Consider the following 18,690-nt stretch of genomic DNA (forward strand, 5'->3'; position numbering starts at 1 on the left):
TACTGACCCCAAACTTTTGAATGGTAGCGTAAGTTCAGGATTGTTTATAGTACATCAATTTCAGCTTAGCTTAAAACATCCTCTAAACGTTTCTACGTGATCATTTAAGAGTGGCATTTTGCAAAGAACATGCTAAGAATATATGTTTTTGGTATAAAAAATTAAGTCAACAAGTTTCCAATTTTCATATTTGTTTGCAGTAAATTTTGTCACTTTCTCACAAGCTAGATTTAAACAACATTAAGTATAAATGTATGTTCCTATGTCATAAATGCTTTTAAGTAATATGTAAAAACTAATATGTACCTGTAGATCATTTTGGTGTTGGCGCCTACAGATTCCAGTAAAGAATACCCATGGATCTGCAAGAAATGCCCCAGCTGCTGCAGCTCCAGAGCAGAGTTGGATCTGCCTTCCCAGTGGGGACAACCTGCAGTGTGGTGTGAGCTCAATCCTGTCCCCTGTCTCTGGAAGAAGCGGCCTGGGGTTCTTCTCTGCCTAGGGACGTGAATGTCGCTGCAAGCTGCCTTGTACAGGTACATTTTGCCGAAACTCACCCAAACGTGCAATGCAGTCATAAAGTTTTGAGAACTTTTGAAACCTTGGCAGTTTTATATGAGTACACAAAGCTATCAGTCTGTGCAAATAGCTGCGGCCAGCTCAGGCCAATCCAAATACGGGACATCACACATGGAATTGTAATCCTTTAGTACCATCCAGTCATGGGTTTTCTGACTTCATGGCATTACAGTGAACAATAGGAGATAGAATTGTAAGTCATCTAAAATCCTCATGTTCCCACATATGCTCACACAAACACAGACACACACACACACAAGTGGCAGTGGCAGCTGGATCTACAACTCAATTACTTTTCAATTAACTTCTAAACATAGCTTTCAAAAGCATTGGGTTATGACACAGCATTATTCTTGGTAATTTGTTAATTAAATAACAAAATGAGCTCTTGCATGGGTTCTGGCGCTGACTGCCAGCTCCTTTGGTGGGATAAGCTGGGAAAAGCTTCTCCCATATTTCTGACATCAGATCAGATCAGTGGAATGGTATGAAGAGAATTTCAGCCAGAAGAACACACATATGAGATGGTGTAGCGTGGCTCTTATTACCTCTGTTTCAACACAATGAAAACAGCCTTTTCTATTAGATGATGCTCTCTCTTTTGTTGTTGTTGCTGTTTTTCTATGTGAGTTTTTGTTCTGTGTACTCCTCCTCCTCCTTCCATTAATCTTCAAAATTCTTATTTAAATAATTTCAAACTCAGAATCACAAAAACATTCAAATGTAGACTTTCTTAAATATGGCGTAATCAAATTCTGACTGAGTACTTAAAAAAATACTTTTTTGCTCATGTCAGACTTACCTATGTAAATTTGTTCTCAGTTTAGGACCACCTACGAGTCAATTCAACCACCTACTTCAATTCAAGCTCGCCTATGATGACTTGTTCTCAATTCAGCCTTGCCAACGCAGATTTGTTCTAAAGTCAGACTCGCCTACATAGATTTGTTCTCAATTGACTGTCGCCTACATAGATTTGTTCTCAATTCAGACTCCACTATGTAGATTGGTTATTAATTCAGATTCACTTACATGGATTTGTTCTCAGTGTAGACTCACATGCACATGCAACAGGTTTGTTCTTTATTAATTAACTACATAAACAGATTTGTTCTGAATTCAAGCTTTAATGGCCTTGCATTTGAATTCAGACTCATTTAAACAGATTTGTAGTCTTATACAGACTCGGCATGTACTTGAGCAATCTGCCTTAAACAACAACATTTTCAGCTTCAACAGATCGAAAATCTCTGCTATAGCTGCAATAATATTCAAATACATCTGTTTGCAAATTAAATGCACAATTCAGAATCAGTTCTCAATTTAGACTCATAGTAGTAAACAGCTATTTAATTTAGGAATGCTGAGAATGGCAGAATAAGAGTGTACATGTAAGAGGACTGAGGGGCTGAGGAAAGACGAGAGAGTCTCTGAATAATCTTTTCATGGAAAATATGGGAACAGAAAGAGATCTATGACCATAAAGAAAGAATACCGCAGAGAGAGAGAAAGACATGGAAGTGGAGAGAGAAACTACATGAATAGAATACTGATAACTAGCTCGACAGATCCCCCTTTAACTGCTGCAGGCAACAAATTCAGCTGTGACAATGACTTAGTAAACCTCCACACATGCTTAAAGACACATACACACTCAATCCATTTCCCTGACTGATGCGGGCTAATAGACATGGCTCTCACACTTCTCAAAATGGGGATGGGGATTTCTTTAATAAAAAAGACATTTCTTTAAGGGGACATGAAGTGAGAAACCAAATTTCCCTTGATCTTTTGACACAGAAGAGGACTTTGTGTGCTTAATAATTCCTGCAAGTTTCATAACTTAAAATGTCCTCATCGACATCTATGATAAAAGCATTTATGTAATAACCTTTAGAAAACCACTTGCTTGGATCCAAGGTGCCAGGTGACGTCACAAGGATGCAGCCGTTTGCATAAACACTGCCTCCAGAGCAAGACAGTGACCAATAGTCATCTTCTCACTGGCATATATTAAAATAAAAATAATAATCATCATAAAAAAATACATGGCATGACCCCTTAAAATAATCTTAAATTATGTTTTGTAAGTTTTGTGACTAGGATTTGAACCCTTTGGAGAGGGAAAGTGAGTGATCGTGAGCATAATTTTTCTAAATAATATTGAAAAGTGGGTTTCTGCAAATACTCCAGTCAAGTGACTTGATATAAAGATTCGGTCATCAACTCAGCATCTTTACCTAAAATGAACATGGCAGCATGCTTTGAGAAGACCACTGACCTCAAAATAATACATGTTTACTTCTCATTATCTAACTGGCATTTAAAAACTAAAATAAGAAAAGGTAACGACTCTGAATAAATTAATGATCTCTTTTCCCATTAGAAGCATTAATCCAACACCATCTGTACATTTCTGCTGATCACAGATAAAGTCTCAACTTTATTTCAGTAGGGCTGGTCAAATAAAACCAACTCTACCCTCTAGTGGTTGGATTTAGTTGTATAAAAAAACAGGTACATGTACAAGAGACTTTTCAAGGTTATAACTTTCTCGTTGTTTTTTTGGAGATAAACGAGGTTTGTCTGCCATCTGTTGTCTGACACTTGGTACTGCAAAATGACAGAGAGATACGTTCAAAAATTATTCTTTAAATACATACTACTTTATTCTTTTTTAAAATATGCTTTAAAATACAACAACCTCAACTGAGACTTCACGTTAAGCTGTAAATTCGCAAATGATAACCGTTTTGCATCGAAAGTTATACGCCATGTTATTCAAATAAGAAAACGCAGCGTGCAGTCACCATGGAAACGCTAAACAAAGTACCCGGAAGAGCAGCGTAAGCACAACGAAAGTTTATATAAAACTCGCCGTCGTCTTCCAGTCCAAACTTTCCGAATAACAGAGATGGAGGGTCTCGCGTCCGTGCATGATCTCCAGGCGCTATCCGCTCTGCTCTCTCCAAACCCTGAAGATGACGAAGAAGATCTCCAGGTTTGAACCGCTATCAAGCGCTGTTTTGTAAAACGTTTGCTCACGGATGCAAGTTGATGAATTATCTTCTTTTTTTTTTTAGGAAGTGAAGCCCATGGCTAGGATGGGCCCGGGACATATCGGCTCTCCTGCTGCACCTTCGGAAAAAAAGAACAAAGAGGGTATACTCTGTTTATGTTATATATCATAGATGTAAGGCAATAATGTGCAATATAACGCAAAATATAAATTGATGTTATCATACGTTTAAAATATATTTTGTATAAATAAGTAAAATAATAAAAAATATTTAATAGATGATATAATGTTTTATTTTATTTACTTCATAAATAATTTACATATTTTTAAATGTATCTACAATTTCTTTGAACTTGTGAAAAATCGTCACGTTATTGTCATGCTGCTACTTATAGGTTTACTTTTGAGAACATTAAAGCATCCTCTTTCTATATCCTCTTTCTCTCTCTCTTCCATTAAGGTAGCACTGCCTATGTGAAGAAGAACAGCAAAAACATCTGGGATGAGGATGAAGTGACTGAGGGAGCACATTTTGATGACCTCACCGACCCACGGCCACAGCCAGAGTAAAACAAAAGACATGCATGACAGAATCACATGAGATGTAATTAAGCTGGCCACTCACTGTGTGTTTTTCTTTGTTTAGGTATGAGATTGTGCTGAAGCAGTCAGTTGGGACTGAAGATTTGTTTCTTGGCTTGAGCAGAAAGGACCCTTCATCCATGTGTTGTGACAGCATGCTAGTACTCTTTATTATTAACTCATTACATTTTAAACATTAATAGCATCTTTATAAGAGTTCTTAAATAAAAGTGTTAGCATTGTTAGCAAAAGTTACATTTACTTCAAAGAATACATTGTTTAGAAACATCACTATAATCCCCCCCAAAAACTTCCATCTTACCAATGAATGTCTTAAACAAATCCATCAAAACATTTTCAACTTTAAACCATTGCTATCATCTTTTCATCTCTCCCTCTCTCTCTCTCTCTCTCTCTCTCTCTCTCTCTCTCTATATATATATATATATATATATATGGATTTTATTTCTTCTGCAAATTTTCATTTTTGGGTGAACTATTTTGCTTAAGAGTTGCATGGACCTTTCTGAAGAGTTACTGTTCACTTAAATGCAGAGTGATTAGCACAACTGTTAAGAAATATTGAGTAAGTAGTTAACTCTCAACTCAAGTTTTGTGGATTTCCACACTATGAATTCCAAACTTTTTAAACCAATTTAAAGTTTCAAAGATCTAAAACTTAAAATTCAGTAATGAAATTTAATGGAAAGAAAAAACGGCTGGGGTTTGAAACATCCTTTCTCATGAAAGAGATAAAGTTGGCTTTGATGGTGCATTAAAAACAGATAGCAAAGGCTGATTGGAATAAATGCATTTGTCTGTCCTCAATTGAATGAGTTGATCTTCATTTTAACAGTTGCATTGTCAAATTAATCTAACAAAATCTCTCTTTTTTCTCTCATGCAAGGTAAGAGTTAAACTGCCAGATACAAAGGCATCTGATTTGGTTCTGGATGTGAGGGAGACATTTCTTGATCTCAGAACTCCAAAGTAGTAAGTAAACTATTAGGATTTTTTTTTTTTTGATCTAGTATTCACTATATAAGTAAATATCTGTGCATCTTGTTTGTTTCAGTAAGTTGGGCCTTCACCTGCCTCACCCAGTGCACAAACAGGAGGGGAATGCCAGATTCATTGTAGAGAGAGAAGAACTGGAGATCACACTGCCCATGAACAGACCAATGGACTGCATCAACCTGACCTGAGAGAAACAGAAAGAGTGACAGAACCATGAGCTGCATCAGTTCAGAATAGACAGTGTGGACAACTTCTACAGATACAGCTCTGCAGCCTTTTACTGACAGTCTTAAATCCAACCCATGAAATATGACCCATGAGTTACCTCACTTATCAATTAACACCAGAACCAGGAAACAAATATATAATGTTTTTAAAATCAACTCAATTCAGGGGGAAAGGAACAGGTGCCTGTTAAGTTATTCAGTATTATAAAACTGTTTTAATTATTTTGTAAGTGTAATAAAATGGTGAATCCTTTTATTTCATGATTGCTTCTCTTTGTGTTATCAAATAATAGTTTAAAGCAAACTGTATGAATTATACAACTGTATTGGCTTAGCCAATTAGAAGATTTCACCATAAAAGTGACCCTGGACCACAAAACCACTCATAAGGGTCGATTGAGGTGTCTGCATATTCTGAAAGCTGAATAAATAAGTTTTCCATTGATGCATGGTTTGTTAGGATTGGAAAATTTGATACAACTATCTGAAAATTTGGAATCTGATGGAGCAAAAAAATCTAAATATTGAGAGAATCGCCTTAAAAGTTGTCCAAATGAAGTTCTTAGCAATGCATATTACCTATCAAAAAGTGTTAGGAAATTTACTAAATATATTCACAGAACATGATCTTTACTTAATAACCTAATTATTTTTGTCATAAAATATTTTTTTTTTTTTACCCCTATTGCTGCAAATACGCAACTACAAATAAATCTTCAAAGCAGTCCTTGACTACCTACTAATCATAGGCAAGGAAAAAATCTTTATATTCCATACTGCACCGTTTAATTTGATCCCATTCTTCTAAATGCTTTATTACTGGTGTTTCTTACAGGCATTTTTAAAGCAGACTGTAGGAGAATGTGCTTCATTTCTGCCCGCACTACGGTGTACATTTTAGGACATCCTCAGATCTCAGTCATCAAATGAAAAGGCGTCATGCCTCAGACTAAAAGGCTTCAGTCATCGGACAAAACGGCATCGCGTCTCTGACTGAAAAGCTTCAGGTCTCAGGAAAAACGACGTCAGGTGTCAGGTCTCATACAATTAACGTTAGGCATCAGACGAAACAGACTCAGAAAAAAAGTCATCAGACGAAACGGACTCAGACAAAAAGTCATCAAACGAAAAGGACTCAGGTGGAGTATCGCGTTGCCCCGCCCCATGTGACGTCACACGCACGCCGTTCACAGGAAGTAGTAATGGTTGATTGATGGCAAAAGGAGGTAAGCAGCGTCTGATATTTTATATTTTATTCAAATGTTACACTAATTAAGTTATATAGGGAAGAGAACATGCTTTTCGAGAGTATTGTGTGCACGTTTAAGAAGTTAGTTAGCCATATTGCAACTAGCCAGCTTTTATTTTGGCCAAGTAGTAAAATTACCCTTACGAAAAAAAACATGATTTTACTATCAAAAACCACAAATAAATAAATAAATAAATAAATAAAACACATGGTCGATATAGTTAAATCATGGTATCCACAGATTAACCATGGTTTTGCTACTCACCATAGTTTAACCATGGTGTTTGTAGTAAAACTGTGGTTATACAAATGGTACGTTAATCATTACACTAAAAAAACAATGTTACTACACTTTTACTATAATAAAACCACAATGCATTAAATATAGAAAAACTGTTGTTTCATCTCATAAATAATTATAACAATTATACGTATAAAACTTATACTTATTTAACTTTATAATGGTTTATAAGTCTTATATCGTGACATTATTTATTTAAAATATATACAGTATCTTACTATCTTATTGATATTACAATAAATATTGTTAAAATCAAAAGTGCCATATTACACATTCATCTAATCAGATATTTGATATGTTGGTTGTTTAAGGAAAAATAATATTTTTATTTTCATTATTATTGTTGTAATTATGTATAGTGGTATTTGCCTGCTTTGAGTAAAGTAACAAAACAATAATGCCAAGATATGAGACTTGTATTATATCTAAGGGAAACATTCTATTGTAAGTTAAGTGGATGCATTATATTCATTGCGTATTATAAATCATAATCTTAAATGCTATAACCACAAATAAGTAAACATTATAACACATTAAAACTGTTGTTATGATTACTCATGAGATGATATGACATATTACAAAGTTTTTTTCTAATACATTATGCATTCATCATAATGCCATAAGAATTCTCTTATAATTTGTTTTAAATACGGGCTTCATAGGAAGTGTTACCGTTAAGTTTAATCGATAATGTACTTCTTCACTGATGTTATACAATATCCTTATACAAATGGAAAAAAAATGTTTACAGCATCTAATGCTTTTATCTTGGAGTGAAACACAACTAAGAAGATGAATAAAATCAAGTGAGCCACAGAGATGGCATCGTCCAAGAGCACAGGCATGTATTTTTCTTTTTTCTGCATTGGTAAGAAAACTATTAACTCAAAGAAAGTATATGTAAACATTTAAACATCATATACTAATAATGAACAAGAGTGCAGATTAAGTAACAAATATATAAATGAAAACCACCCAAGATCAGTAAACAATCTTTAACTATTACTGTATTCATTTTATATTAAGGGAGTTCATCCAGAGGCAGCGAGTGAACTTTGTGTCCTGAAACCAGAATCAGTTGGGAAGAATGGAACCAAGTCTACCCAATTAAAAGGCTTACACAGGTAATTCACAACTCTGTTTGTGTGTGTGTGTGTGCGCACAGCTATAGCTTAATGTCTTCATGACTCATCATTTGTGTTCTTTTCTTTAGGTCCCCTTCCAGATGCTGATGTCTTGGCTTCTGGTGCAAAACTACGTCAGATTAATCCCAAGCCTTTGCTGCCGCAAATACTTGAGGGCATGTCAAAAGTAGAGTTGTACCTCTTGGCAGTCCACTTTCATTCCAGTGTCCCCGTATAGCTGCAGGTGTTCCTGATCTTAATTTCCCCCCACTACCTGTGCTTGGTTTTCAGTTTGGCTGTAATTTTAAATTTGGCCAGACGGACGAGTGCATGATCCATCTGAAACATTCGTTTGGACTAGTGGAGGTAAAAAGCACCTCTGCTGAAAACATTGCTCAGGTTCCATTTATGAAAATTCAAAGAGGACTAGCCAAACTTAAAGAGACCCATAAGTACTACTGGCAGGTACAAGGTCAGACTGCAGAGACTGGTCTACACTGGTGTGACTTTGTGACTGACACAACATCAGATTTCATAATACAGATGATCTGGCGAGATGATGCCTTCATAACATCAATGAAAGTACTGTTATAACGTTTATCTGGATGTGTATCTTTCAGTGGTATGAATGGACAGATTCTGTTCATATTATAGTATGAACCTAAGATTTATTTTTACATTCATAGTAAATATATACTTTATGTAGTTGAGTAGTATGTAGCATATTTTGTAGTAGATCTTTGATAACATATTAGATACATCACAAATTATAACAATAAATATATTGTACTTGCTATTAATTAGATAAATGTACATACCAAGGTGAATACTTTTTGTATGAAATCTTCTGTAATGTATATGATATGCATATTCTTTTACTACTTGCGTATATTTACATTTGATACATTGTGTGATATAACAAAGAAGATTTTTTTCATGAGTTATTATAAAAATACTTTTCATTGTCAACTATTTCATTGTGTCTGTGAAATTATTTTCAGGGACATTTTATTTAAATAATTTCATTATACAAAATATACAATTTTACATTACAATAAAAAAAGGAAAAACACATTTAATGGTGGTAGGTATGCATTGCAACTAACTGAAAAGGTAAAAAAATGTAATAAATAAAAAACTACTATCAAATGTTAACACTGTAACACTACTATTGTAATAATATAGATTCACTGCTCAAGAAACATTGGTCCCTGATAATAAACCATAAAACAGCAATTATGCCAGATCTGATTAATTCTTCCTGACAAGGTGAGTGGCACAACAGAATCCCAGATGTGTATTTCCTTGACCCTTCGAATCACTCTTTCCACCAGAAGTCTGAGGCGTGCAGTGGTCCTGTGTTTTTTCACAGTCCTGTTTGCTGAACTGCTTGGCACATTTGAAAGGTGGAATGATCCGTCTAGCACCAATACTGGAGAGCATATATTCAATAGTGAACCCCTTGTCTGCCATAACCACATCTCCACTGCACCACACAGAGCTACCCCAACCAGACCTTTGAATGTGGTAGTGCACTTATAACTTCAGAGTGGAGTTTCAGTGATGTAGGGCTTTCACAGCAGATTTCTGTACAGTCCAGGATGACATGCAGGTTTTGATTGAACGAACAGTAATTCTCTGGCATGGAGGAGCTTATTTGTTGCCTGGACATCTAAATGGGTATTGAATCCAGGTAATCGTCCTGCTCAGCATAGCCACGCTTACCCAGAAAATGTCAGCGATAACTTGATTGACTGAAACAAACAAATATATATTTAATTATAAGACAGAACCATTGTATTTACAAAATCATTTAATTCAACAACTGGTGTTAGACTCATACAGGTATGTTATAATTAGACCAAGATTTCAATCTAATAACTTGAAAGAATTTGCTTTACCAAGACGTAAAGTGACCATGGTTTTATTATAGTAAAAGTGTAGTAACATGTTTTTTTAGTGTAATGATTAACGTACCATTTGTATACCCACAGTTTTACCACAAACACCATGGTTAAACTATGGTGAGTAGCAAAACCATGGTTAATCTGTGGATACCATGATTTAATTTTGTGTGTGTGTGGGTTTTTTTATATATAGTAAAATCATGTTTTTTTCGTAAGGGTAATTTTACTACTTGGCCAAAATAAAAGCTGGCTAGTTGCAATATGGCTAACTAACTTTTTAAACGTGCACACAAGACTCTCGAAAAGCATGTTCTCTTTCCTATATAACTTAATTAGTGTAACATTTGAATAAAACTGTTAAAATATAAAATATCAGACGCTGCTTACCTCCTTTTGCCATCAATCAACCATTACTACTTCCTGTGAACGGCGTGCGTGTGACGTCACATGGGGCGGGGCAACGCGATACTCCACCTGAGTCCTTTTCGTTTGATGACTTTTTGTCTGAGTCCGTTTCGTCTGATGACTTTTTTTCTGAGTCTGTTTCGTCTGATGCCTAACGTTAATTGTATGAGACCTGACACCTGACGTCGTTTTTCCTGAGACCTGAAGCTTTTCAGTCAGAGACGCGATGCCGTTTTGTCCGATGACTGAAGCCTTTTAGTCTGAGGCATGACGCCTTTTCATTTGATGACTGAGATCTGAGGATGTCCTAAAATGTACACCGTACCGCACACATTTGTGAGAAGACACACCTCTTGTGTATACAGTAATTCTGTAAGTGACAGAATAAACAGCGTGTCGTGCATTATTGCTCATGGGCATCATGCAATACACCCCCCGAGCACACGGATGCGCACACGCGTTGCCACAGCAGCGGACGTACGCGTGACGCAGGCGCGGGCTCCACACACACTCTCTCCGGTAGCACAACAATACACGCTCTCGCCGCTCCCCCTCCTCCTTACGCCTCGCTCTCGGTATGGCGGACGGCGAGCGGTCCCCGTTGCTCTCGGATCTCGGCGATGGAGCTTTGGGCAGTGGTAACGGCGGGATGTCTCCCGGGGTGGCTTCACACGGTGCTCCCAACAAACCGCAGAGTGAGTAAAACGTTAGCGAGCGCGGCGGTTTTCTGCGCTGTCACGGGCCGCGCGCGCGCGCACACACACACACACACACACACCAGAGCATTTACTACGATATCGGTTCGGTAGCGTTTCTGTGCGGTTATTCGTGCTTTAGTTTGCATGCTGGTGATTTTGGAGGCAGGACCCGAGCGGATGGGTTTCTGACGGATCGCAGTGGAGAGGCAGATACATAAAGATGCTGCTCCGCTTACAATGCAGTAGCGTACAATACACCTGCGTCGGGAAGATTAGTTTGTCAAACAAAATAATGTTGAATTGATCATTTTGTAATCCTACACAGAAAGCTGTTAAGCAGCTAATGAATGAGCATCACTGTTGGGTTGTCCAGGTCTGTTTACTGCTCTGTTATCTGCCATCCCGTGACAAATTATATTAATAATAAGGCAGTATTTACTTAAACTAGTCATATGACTGAAGACGACTGTACAAGGGGTTCCAGTGTCCCAATTTAACCACATTTACCGGTGAGTCGGCGTCTCTGCATTACACATTTACAGTATTCTGCTGTATCCGCCAACTCCTGCTACACCCAAACACAATTGATAAACACATATTCTGACCATTCAGAAAGCCTGAAATTATTGCCTGAGGAGACCACAGCCAATCATTGCGCAAAGTAGGCGGGGCCAATATAAAGTTACTAAAGGACGTGCTGATGATTTTGGGGTGGCGGTTTTTAACTGATGTCTGTGATGCCGGTGAAATGTTATCATGATCATGATGTTTAAGTTTTATCACACTGACATTGGGTTTATAACTTGATTTTGGGATCTTTCAATAGCTAATAGCTACTTCAAATATCCTCACAAATCAGTTTTACCATGTTCCACTGTATTTGTGAGCACATTTTCAAAAATGTGTCCCCCACAACTATAGGCAAATGTGTACATGATCTACTAGGCACATTCCAGCAGTCTCCTTATAAAGCTCCTTTCAGCAGATCTCGAGGCCAAATCTGATTTTCTTATTAATCCTAATGGCCTGGGTGACAGAGAACAGTTTCAACTTCCCAAAGTCTCAGTGTCCAGTTTAAACTTTCAAAAGTAAATGAAACTTTCATGTTTTCACTTCATGTTTTTACGCCATTTTATGAGCCAATATGTCTAGTATCTTTGCTAAACTGATAATACAGATGCTGTTATTCAGAAATTATGGACGGACTGTATAAATGAAACATTCACAGCATTGAATTAGTGATAGCGGAATCAAAAACTACACATACATGAATAAATCATTCACAATAAGATCTCTAACATGCATTTTGAAAATAGTTAGGATGTATTTTAATTCTATCCTGACTTCTGGTGCTGTAAAACTTGCATGATTGTTTATCAAAATCTTTCTTTTTAGGTTTTCCTCCGTTCCCGAGCTCGACTCAGCCTCCTGTGTTGATGAGCGAGAACCCTCCTCCATATTCCCCGTTGACGTCTCCAGAAAGTGGAAGTGCTCCGGTCATCAGCTGTAGGGTGTGCCAGTCGCTCATCAGCGTCGAGGGCAAAATTCACCAACATGTGGTCAAGTGTGGAGTCTGCAACGAAGCTACAGTGAGTTAGGACGGAGCACATGTACACTTCACACATGGTTTAAAATTTCAAGATGGATTAATTAGCTAGCATATCAACTTTTGAACAAATGTGAAATTATTCTGAAAAATTGTTTGCATGCTACAGCTATTGAATCAATTGGTCAAGAATGTAAACAATACAGTTTTATCAATGCCAAGAATATGCAGATAAATGTAATAGGGTTGACGTAGGGTTCATGTGCTTTTTTCAGCAAATATTTATACACTACCATCCGAAAGTTTGGGCTCAGTCTCTTATGCTCAACAAGACTGTATTTAATTTTGAACAGTAGTGTATATGCATTGAATGATTCAGCATTACAGCAACATAGTAGAATTAATTTGTTTAAAATAACTTCATGTAGTAAGTAACCACACACACTTTCATTTTTGGCTAACTCGAATTAACTCTGTCTCTTGTCTGTCTCTCTCTTCTCCTTTCTGTTTTTTTTTTTCATTAACCTTCATTCTCTCCAGCCCATAAAGAATGCCCCCGCAGGGAAGAAATATGTGCGGTGTCCTTGTAACTGTCTTCTCATCTGCAAGGTCACATCCCAAAGGATCGCCTGCCCTCGGCCTTATTGGTAAGAGAGAGAGAACCAGTTAAATTTAAAATGAATGAAATCCTTTCACACTAATAAAGGTCATCTTGTCACAGTCAGGATTGTGCAAGTAAAGAATTAAACGTGTTTGTCTGCTCGTCTTGGCTAGTAAGAGGATCATAAATTTGGGGCCAGTCCATCCGGGTCCAGCCAGTCCAGAACCACAACCGTCTGGAGCTAGAGTTTCCTGCGGACACTGCAGCAACACTTTCCTGGTACATGCATGCATAATATAGTAACATCCTACTGTATCATTATCCACTGCAGTGACATGTTGACCGAATCACTCGGCTCAGGTTCAGAACCCAGTCGACTATCAGATGGCTATTTATTCTTGTTTTATTTATGCTACTGCCTCACATTAGCTGCTCAACCACTTTCTCATCATTTCAGTGGACTGAATTTACTGACAGGACGCTGGCTCGATGCCCCCATTGCAGAAAAGTGTGAGTATTTTATCAGCCAATATTCACAACACATTAAGCATGAACCAAATAAATCAAACTATTTTATTAAATGGCAAACAAGTCAACATTTCGTCTCTTTGTCAGGACACACCGCTTTGGCTTCTGAAATGCATTGCTGCCTTTTACTGGCTGTAATTTTTTCTATGTTATGTCACATAACATTTTAACATCCTGTCCTAACTTATTGCCTATAGACTATTAAGCTGTTCGTTGACTGATTTCCTCATATCTATGGCTCTTGTCAAAACATTGCTCTGTTTGTTTGAGCATACAGACAAAGCAACATAGGCTCAGCCAATGGCATGAGTTTGGGGCGGGACTAACTGTTTCTCCAACCAATAGAGCACTGCAGTGATGACATATTTTTGTAGGCCGGCCAGAAGTTAGCATCACCTTGGTTCCCTCAACAAAAACCAAGTAGGATTTCCCATTGGATTTTGGATTACTGCAAAAATAAACTCTGTGACCAACATTATTCTTACATGATATTCACAAATTAACAGTTTTAAGAAGGTGAAGCCTAATTTGAAGCTTAACATAGGCTATGAACTACAACATGGTCACACGACTTCAACGTTTTCAAATCTTTTCCTATTATATATATATATATATATATATATATATATATATATATATATATATATATATATATATATATATATATATATATATATATATAAAAAGGTTTTTTAAGATCACCATTCTGAACAGAATGAGGTTGTGAAAGCAGACCAGTCAGTAGAAGAGAGTGAAGACATTTAATGTCCCAGACAACATCTGTAGTTGCATTTAGCCACTTGTTAGCAACTGCCGGTTTCAAAAGACAAAAAAATAAATAAAACAGGGCAGTATTACTAATGTATTTATGTCTTAGAGTAAAACATAAAACAAATCATTGATACTCGTGTTAGCCACAGACCTTATTTCAGGCATTTAACAAAACACTTATTCAAAAAACAATGAACAGTCATTATTTTTATAATGCTGTGTTCTGATGCTAGGTGGCAGAGAAATTTCACACTGTACCTTTAAATAGTTTTGCATGTTCCATTGAATTAACTCTACTGTTCCTCTGATTGGTCTCTTCCTCCGATCTTTCCTCACCAGATCTTCAATTGGCCAGAGATATCCGAGGAGGCGGAGTCTGTGGTGTTACCTGCTGTGCGTGCTATTTAGCATCACAGCTGCTGGTCTGATTGTGAGTGTGCACTTCAGTATGTTTATTCAACATCTAAATGTATGCATGTGTTTTAATAGTTAACACTATTGGCATATCTCTTCATCTGAACAATTTCTGTTGTTTTTTATTAGATCTATGAATAAAGTATAGTTCAAATCATTACCTTGAAATACACTTTTTTATTGTCACCCATCTAATTAGCTATTTGTCGACTGGTTCATCATCATAAACAACCGTTTAAACATTTTTGGTGGTGCCTGGTGTTTAAACGTTGTTGTAAAGTGTGATCACTTGAACTTGATTTTTGTATTCTGTTCTTTAAAATCTGACTGTGTTTGTCTCTAGGCAGGGACGTGGTCCCAGGCACGTGTGTATGGGGGTATTTATGCCTCCTGGGCGGCGGTGTTGTTGCTGGTGGTGTTGACGCTGGTCAGGGGACTTTACTGGAGCTGCATGAGGGTCAGCCAACCTCTTCACAACCTCACATAGAGAGAGAGAGAGAGACACGGCAAGAGAGGGGGGCCGAGATTAGGGCTGGTGGGAAAAAAATAAAGTCCACAGTAAAGGGGTTAGAGAGAATCATGGTTAACTCTTAAAGCTTGATTGTAAAGGCTGTAATGAAAGGTCAAAGTAAAATCCAGGCTTGAGAAACACGTGGGGAAAAAAAAGCTATTATGGCAAAGAAGATTAGTGTTTTAAACTTATTTTTAATTCAGAAGCTTTCTTTGGATGTGTTTTCATCCGTGAATAGAAATGGAATTGTTATTCATGGTTACATGCAAACGAGATTATAATTCCAAATGCTCCCTCAGTTTTAACCATTTACAGACATAAAGGTTATGCAACATACTCTCAAAACACACATAACTCAATCTGTACATCTTAAATGAACTACACTACAATAGAGAAGACACCAATTCAACCACATTCAAACCTTCGACAAAACATTCACTGCTTCTCTAGTGTCCAAATACATTCAGAAGCCTTACAAAGAGAGGAAGTACAGGTTGATCTCCACTAGAGGGTGTTCCAAAACCACACACACACACAACACACACACACACACACACATACACACACCTGTTCAAACACTGCGATTTCAAATAATTTTCACCAGAACATGATTAACAAATGCGCAAAACCATTGTGATCTGATTTTTCATAAACACTTCAAGTGTATAATTGCGCTCAACACTCTTGTCTCCCTCTTTATCTTTAGTTGTAAATGTTAAAAATGGTATTTTTTTACAATTGTGAATTTTGTTTATAAATATTTGTTGTTTATTTCATGAATGTCCGAATCGTTGCACTGTAGCTGTAACACGCTGTGGATTCCTTTTTTATGTTTTGATTTAATTTGCAAAATCACTACTGAAAAATCACTACTGATAATGGTTTGACTGGAACGAATATTGATATTACCAGCCATGCATACCTTCAGAATCAGAAAAGAAAAGTGATGAAGGCCAGTTGTGTTTCATGGACTTTATCAAAAGGGTCATTTACCTTTCTTCTCATGTTCATTGTGAAGTTAATCCTCATTTTCAGGTACTGTATGTTTGATTATGTTCGAACCCTGATTAAGTGATACTAATGAGATTAATCAGACACTAGATTTGGATTCTACACTCCGAATTCAGAGTCTGTTGGTTTGTGTTTGTAAAGATGGGAAACTACAATTAAGATGCTGTTCTCATCGCCAATGTTCTTGCATTATATTCCTCATAAATATGCTAAATACATATGGTCCTAACTGCAAATCTGGAATTCAGAATCTGTATTCTGTCGTAAGAGAACATGTCAGGTCTGGAATCCCAAACAAGAGTCAGGATGTTATTTATATAGAGCAGAAGGCCAATGATGGAGGTCTCCTCTGAATTTGTTTACATATGAGATTAAAATTACACGTAATTAAAATGATGATGAAGTAATAAAACAGTAAAAACACTTGTCGCATCTCATTTTGTGACGGTTTGTGTGTGATTCACTTGATCCAGTTGTTTTGGCACTCTTCCGCTCAATGTCTCTGGCCATTTATCTCTTGTTTCAGGCGGATTGTTATTGGTCCTCGACACAGACTGATAGAGGCATGGGAAACATACAGAAAGCTTTTAGAAACCACAACTCCCCTGAGCCAGGCAGAGAGAGGTTTGTCAGCAGTAATGGAAGAGAAAGAGCAGAGATCTGGGGACAACAGATAGTTGATTGACCACAAAAAAAAAATCTCTGTGAAACACACCTCATTCCTACAATCATATGGTTGTATATGTCTCCTCTCTTGTTCTAATTCTAGTTTTGTTAGTTCAATTTAATGTGCTTAACTGCTATACGAACTACAAAGTATGTGTTTGTGGTACTTATGTTATGTGCATAATGAAAAATGGTCCAAGATAACTATTATAAAGTAAACTTGTCAACAGTTGCACCAATAAAAAGTTCTTTTATTGTAAAGAAACAATAAAAAACAGAAAATTAAATCTGCAGAGCTATCCAGGGAGATTAAATTTTCCAAATACTGCTCTGAAGAAGGAAGTCATATAATTTAATTTCTAATCAAGAGTAATTAGTATTTTTGGCATTAAGAGCAGACATCTTTGTCTTGTTTTAATGGCATAACTGAGTAACGAGAACTGGTGCCAGTATCAAAAGTCAATTGTCATAATTTTAATTGGAGGAAACGGGTAATATAATAAATCAAATGTTTATTTTCATAAATTAAAAATCTCTATGCATTTAACAACTGAATTAACTAATGCAGAAATAACTAGGAAAAAAATAATAGGAGAGAAATAAGAAAGTAAGATACATTTTTTAATAAATAACTATAAGATGAAAAATAAAACTCAATATCTAATCAAAAGTTTAATGATTAAAAAACTTGTGCAAGGCAGATTAATTCTGTTTCGATCCTATTATACAATCAATTGTGCATTTACACAATAACACGTTTTTTATGTATTTATTTGGCATTACTAAAACTCAAATTTTGGCAAAGTTTAGATTATTGAGGTAATAAAATAATTTCTTTTTTTTTTCTACTTAAAAAGATCCTGTTTAGTTTGATGTGTTACTAGTTGCTTTCTGTGTAAACTTTTTTTCTGAGTAGATTTATATTGCCAAGTGTTTCAAAATAAGTAATATAAAATAAAACAAGATGAAAAGATCAAAAATTTAAATGGACATTCAACTAATAAATCAAAAGTTCAATGATATGAACCACAGTGTCAAGGCAGATTAATTTGTTTAAATTATATTCTAATCTAATATGCTTTTACACAATAAATCAAGCATTTGCAGTCTGCAATAATGCATTAAATAAAATAATATATTACAAGTTGTTATTGCATAAGATTGAAAAAATTTAATAAAAGGGTCCAATTAACTAAGAAAATCCCACATTCACTAATTAAATATAAATTCATTTAAATAAAAACCATTTACTATTAATAAAGTAAATGTAAATAAAGCTGAATAATAAACAAATATTTGTTCAGTGAGTGAAACTCTTTTTCTCTGTTGTGTCCTCAGAGGAGAGAGTGAGTTCTCAATGAAATCAACCCAATCTCAGATTACTGAGCTTGCACAAACACACAAGAGCTTTTTATACTCTAACGCATAACAGGATTCTTTCTTAAAGATGAGCCCTGTGACCTTATACAAACACACACACACACACACACACAGAGTCTGTGTCACACCTGTAAGCGCATGCACTCTATCAGAT

General features: G+C 36.3%; 3 protein-coding genes and 1 long non-coding RNA gene across 4 annotated transcripts in view; 3 read left to right on the forward strand and 1 right to left on the reverse strand.

Moving 5' to 3' along the window:
- Positions 1 to 574, reverse strand: part of LOC113075863 (voltage-gated potassium channel subunit beta-1-like) — a gene marked incomplete at its 3' end in the record, with an annotated part of 35,325 nt that extends 34,751 nt beyond the window's left edge. The window contains exon 1 of the mRNA XM_026248521.1: positions 307 to 574. Coding sequence (XP_026104306.1) covers positions 307 to 542 — 236 coding nt within the window. The remainder of the gene's footprint in view (positions 1 to 306) is intronic.
- Positions 575 to 3,398: 2,824 nt separating this feature from the next.
- Positions 3,399 to 5,680, forward strand: LOC113075864 (protein PIH1D3). The gene is made up of 6 exons (XM_026248522.1): positions 3,399 to 3,580; positions 3,663 to 3,741; positions 4,059 to 4,164; positions 4,245 to 4,341; positions 5,088 to 5,173; positions 5,256 to 5,680. The coding sequence occupies exons 1-6, from the start codon at positions 3,494 to 3,496 to the stop codon at positions 5,383 to 5,385; spliced, it is 585 nt and encodes a 194-aa protein (XP_026104307.1). The 5' UTR covers positions 3,399 to 3,493; the 3' UTR covers positions 5,386 to 5,680.
- A 2,314-nt stretch (positions 5,681 to 7,994) lies between these two features.
- LOC113075860 (uncharacterized) lies at positions 7,995 to 9,070 on the forward strand. The gene is made up of 2 exons (XR_003281045.1): positions 7,995 to 8,098; positions 8,188 to 9,070. It is a non-coding gene; the product is annotated as an uncharacterized LOC113075860 (long non-coding RNA).
- A 1,752-nt stretch (positions 9,071 to 10,822) lies between these two features.
- On the forward strand, positions 10,823 to 16,109 carry LOC113075861 (type I phosphatidylinositol 4,5-bisphosphate 4-phosphatase-A). The gene is made up of 7 exons (XM_026248520.1): positions 10,823 to 11,105; positions 12,504 to 12,697; positions 13,195 to 13,301; positions 13,429 to 13,534; positions 13,713 to 13,765; positions 14,894 to 14,984; positions 15,312 to 16,109. The coding sequence occupies exons 1-7, from the start codon at positions 10,988 to 10,990 to the stop codon at positions 15,453 to 15,455; spliced, it is 813 nt and encodes a 270-aa protein (XP_026104305.1). The 5' UTR covers positions 10,823 to 10,987; the 3' UTR covers positions 15,456 to 16,109.
- The last annotated feature ends 2,581 nt before the right edge of the window (positions 16,110 to 18,690 follow it).

Source organism: Carassius auratus, unplaced genomic scaffold (assembly GCF_003368295.1).
Source record: "Carassius auratus strain Wakin unplaced genomic scaffold, ASM336829v1 scaf_tig00017810, whole genome shotgun sequence".
In the NCBI taxonomy this organism is placed as follows: Eukaryota; Metazoa; Chordata; class Actinopteri; order Cypriniformes; family Cyprinidae; genus Carassius; species Carassius auratus.

Coding starts and splice junctions, on each gene's coding strand:
- LOC113075861 (XM_026248520.1), top strand. CDS start 10,988: ATGGCGGACGGCGAGCGGTCCCCGTTGCTCTCGGATCTCGGCGATGGA. Junction 11,106..12,503: donor TGCTCCCAACAAACCGCAGA/GTGAGTAAAACG, acceptor CTTTCTTTTTAG/GTTTTCCTCCGTTCCCGAGC. Junction 13,302..13,428: donor GCCTGCCCTCGGCCTTATTG/GTAAGAGAGAGA, acceptor CGTCTTGGCTAG/TAAGAGGATCATAAATTTGG.
- LOC113075864 (XM_026248522.1), top strand. CDS start 3,494: ATGGAGGGTCTCGCGTCCGTGCATGATCTCCAGGCGCTATCCGCTCTG. Junction 3,742..4,058: donor GGAAAAAAAGAACAAAGAGG/GTATACTCTGTT, acceptor TCTTCCATTAAG/GTAGCACTGCCTATGTGAAG. Junction 5,174..5,255: donor GATCTCAGAACTCCAAAGTA/GTAAGTAAACTA, acceptor TGTTTGTTTCAG/TAAGTTGGGCCTTCACCTGC.